This window comes from Sinocyclocheilus anshuiensis, unplaced genomic scaffold (assembly GCF_001515605.1).
Source record: "Sinocyclocheilus anshuiensis isolate Anshui unplaced genomic scaffold, SAMN03320099.WGS_v1.1 scaffold409, whole genome shotgun sequence".
Taxonomy (NCBI): Eukaryota; Metazoa; Chordata; class Actinopteri; order Cypriniformes; family Cyprinidae; genus Sinocyclocheilus; species Sinocyclocheilus anshuiensis.
In genome coordinates, this window is record NW_015540855.1 from 261093 (window position 1) to 264189 (window position 3097).

General features: G+C 36.8%; 1 protein-coding gene across 1 annotated transcript in view; it reads left to right on the forward strand.

Moving 5' to 3' along the window:
- rad54b (RAD54 homolog B) overlaps nucleotides 1-2390 on the forward strand; it is a 12462-nt gene extending 10072 nt beyond the window's left edge. Inside the window, exons 12-15 of the mRNA XM_016485275.1 lie at nucleotides 310-571; nucleotides 899-965; nucleotides 1285-1485; nucleotides 2077-2390. Of these exons, the coding sequence (XP_016340761.1) occupies nucleotides 310-571; nucleotides 899-965; nucleotides 1285-1485; nucleotides 2077-2303 (757 nt within the window). The 3' untranslated portion in view covers nucleotides 2304-2390. The remainder of the gene's footprint in view (nucleotides 1-309; nucleotides 572-898; nucleotides 966-1284; nucleotides 1486-2076) is intronic.
- The last annotated feature ends 707 nt before the right edge of the window (nucleotides 2391-3097 follow it).

Here is a 3097-nt window from a genome sequence, read left to right on the forward strand (position 1 = left end):
GTACATTAATGAGGAAAAAAAATTAACTTAAATGATTTTAGCAAATGGCTGCAATATAACAAAGAGTGAAAAATTGAAGGGGGTCTGAATACTTTCCGTACCCACTGTATATTATGTAAACACAAACTTTTATTTTGGATGCGATTAATCGTTTGACAGCACTAATTATATTATTTAAAAAAAAAAAAACAGTTTGACACCTTCAACAACATGCTAATATTGTGGGGATTGAGTCCAAATATCCATTTAATTGACACATCTAGTGTGAAACTCATGTCCATTTTTGTCTCTGTGTCTCTCTCTGTTTAGGGTAGTTTTGGTGTCCAACTACACACAAACTCTTGACATACTGCAGGATGTCTGTGATCATATAGGCTATAAATGGTGTCGGCTTGATGGACAGACACCTGTAGCCCAGCGACAACGAATTGTTGATTCCTTCAACAGCCCACACTCGTCCAGCTTCCTGTTGCTACTCAGCTCCAAGGCTGGAGGGGTGGGACTAAACCTCATTGGTGCCTCCCATCTTGTTTTATATGATGTAGACTGGAACCCTGCCAATGACATACAGGTCAGTGGACTTCCAGTGTTACAGTTAGCCATGTAACACTGCAAAGCAACAATAAAACACGTTATACAATATTACACACACACACACACACACACACACACACAAAAACGGATCATCATGCAGCTCAGTGTTTTTTTTTTTTGAGTCCACATAATTGTCTTAGTTGCGCCTTTTTATTCAGACCACTAGATGGCAGTAAATACAAAAAAACTTGAATGTGTCACCATCATTTTGTTTTGCTGCCATGATGAATGCTCTCTGAGGGCTTTGGGTGACTATTTTATAAGGCTCAAATTATCTAAACAATTATTGATGTACATTTGTCAGGCCATGGCCCGAGTGTGGCGAGATGGACAGAAGAAAACAGTTCACATCTACAGATTTCTTACAACAGGTAACCAAAACATTTGTAAATTAGCCATAAAATAAGTATAATCAGCCTGTCTGTCAGTGAATAAATGGAGCTGTTTGTTATGACAGTGCAATAAAAAGAAGTACTTGAAACATCTCACAGCCTTTCATCAATCATAACCCACACAAACTGACTGGCTTTCTTTTCTACCAATAGGCTCTATATTATGACACATATGATGAGACACACTCTTATTTTTGGAAGGCTTTCAGATTGATGATTCATGGATGGAACAAGCATTTGTTTACAGAGTTTGCACATGAGTTTGGGTCTGCAATACTGTTCCTTGTGTGTCTTGTAGGTTCAATAGAAGAAAAGATTTATCAGAGGCAGGTGAGTAAACAGGGGCTTTCTGGGACAGTGGTGGACCTGTCCAAGAAAGCAGAGCATAGTAGCTTTTCTGCCGAGGAGCTACGGGACCTTTTCAGTTTTGACCCTAATACCACCTGCCTCACACATGACCTACTGGACTGCCAGTGCACTGGAGATGGAAATACGCCAGGTAAATAAATACAAGCAAATTAAATAAATGATTATTTTGCTGTTGTGCATTAGGGCTTTCAATCAATTCAAATTTTTTAAATAATTAAAAGATATACAGATTAATTAATTGCAATCAGTCATATATATATTTGAGGTATGGTAGATAAGTATATATCTATACATGTTTATGTACACTACTGTTTTAAATTTGGGGGTCATTTCTTTTAATAGAAATTAATACTTTTATTTAGCAAAGATGCATTAAATTGATCAAAAGTGAAAGTGCAGACATTTTTAATGTTACAAAAGGATTCTACTGCAAACGAATACTGTTCTTTTGCACTTTCTATTCATCAGAGTCCTGAGAAAATGTGTCTCGGTCTTCACAAAAATATTAGGCATCATTAAGCAACTGTTTTCAAATTAAGGTTTAGTATTGCTATTAATTACGGGAATAAATTACATTTTAAATATATATTAAAAAATGAAAAATTGTAATAATATTTCACAATTATACTACTTTTACTGAATTTTGTATCTTTTTTGATCTTCTCTCAAAATAAAATAAAAAAGTAAGCACTTTAATTCATTTGAATGTGAACATTTCCAGGTTTTGGGAAGGAGATAAAGGAGGACACCGGAAGGACATGTCAGCTGGGTCGCCATTCCGACAGCACGGTATCATTTCCACAACGAGTCAGCATGTCCGAGCTCATGCACTGGAGGCATTTCTCTGGAGGTGTTCAGTCATATGATGATATTTATCTAAATCATGCCCGTAACCACATCACATATGCCTTTCAAAGCACCACTTCCAAATCCCAAACCACAGTCTAAACTCTTCTTCCTCTTTCCAAAACATATACAAACCCATTGCCCACTTACTCTGTGTAAATATCTGGTGTATGATTGAACATTGACCATTTTCCCATTAATAAATCTTTTTATGTTGTTATTATATTTTGGTTGTGTGCGCAAGCAAGTGTGTTTGTGTCCATTTAGGTGAACCCGCTGATTTAAATATCTGCTCCCTCTGTCAGAATTAATCAGAGTAGTACACAGAAATAGATTAATCGTGCAATCAGAAACATTAATAGAAGCGGAAAAAAGTCATCAGGGCATCTGTCAAACAAACATTGTCACATTAGAATTTTTTTATTTTTTTTTTAGATGTTTCTAGTATAATCTTGTCTGAGAACCAGTTTCCATATTAAAGGGGTTATATGATGCGATTTCAATTTTTCCTTTCTCTTTGGAGTGTTACAAGCTCTTGGTGCATAAAGAAGATCTGTAAAGTTGCAAAGATTAAAGTCTCAAATCAAAAGAGATATTCTTTATAAAAGTTAAGAGTCAGCCACACCTACCTAAAACGGCTCGTTCTAACACGCCCCCACATGTCTATGTCACTATGTGGGAAGATTTGCATAACGCCGCCCAAATGTTCACACAAAGAAATAAGGCGTAACTTTTATTCTCGCTGTAGTATTGTTGTTGCCGCCGCCATGTCGTGAAGGCGCTGTGTGTTTCGTTGTGAAAGCGAAACTACTTTATTTGGCCTTCCAAAAGAGGACGATATCTGCTTCGTCATGCCTGGAGCTGATCCGTGCTGGTTGCTGAGGAAATACAACAAC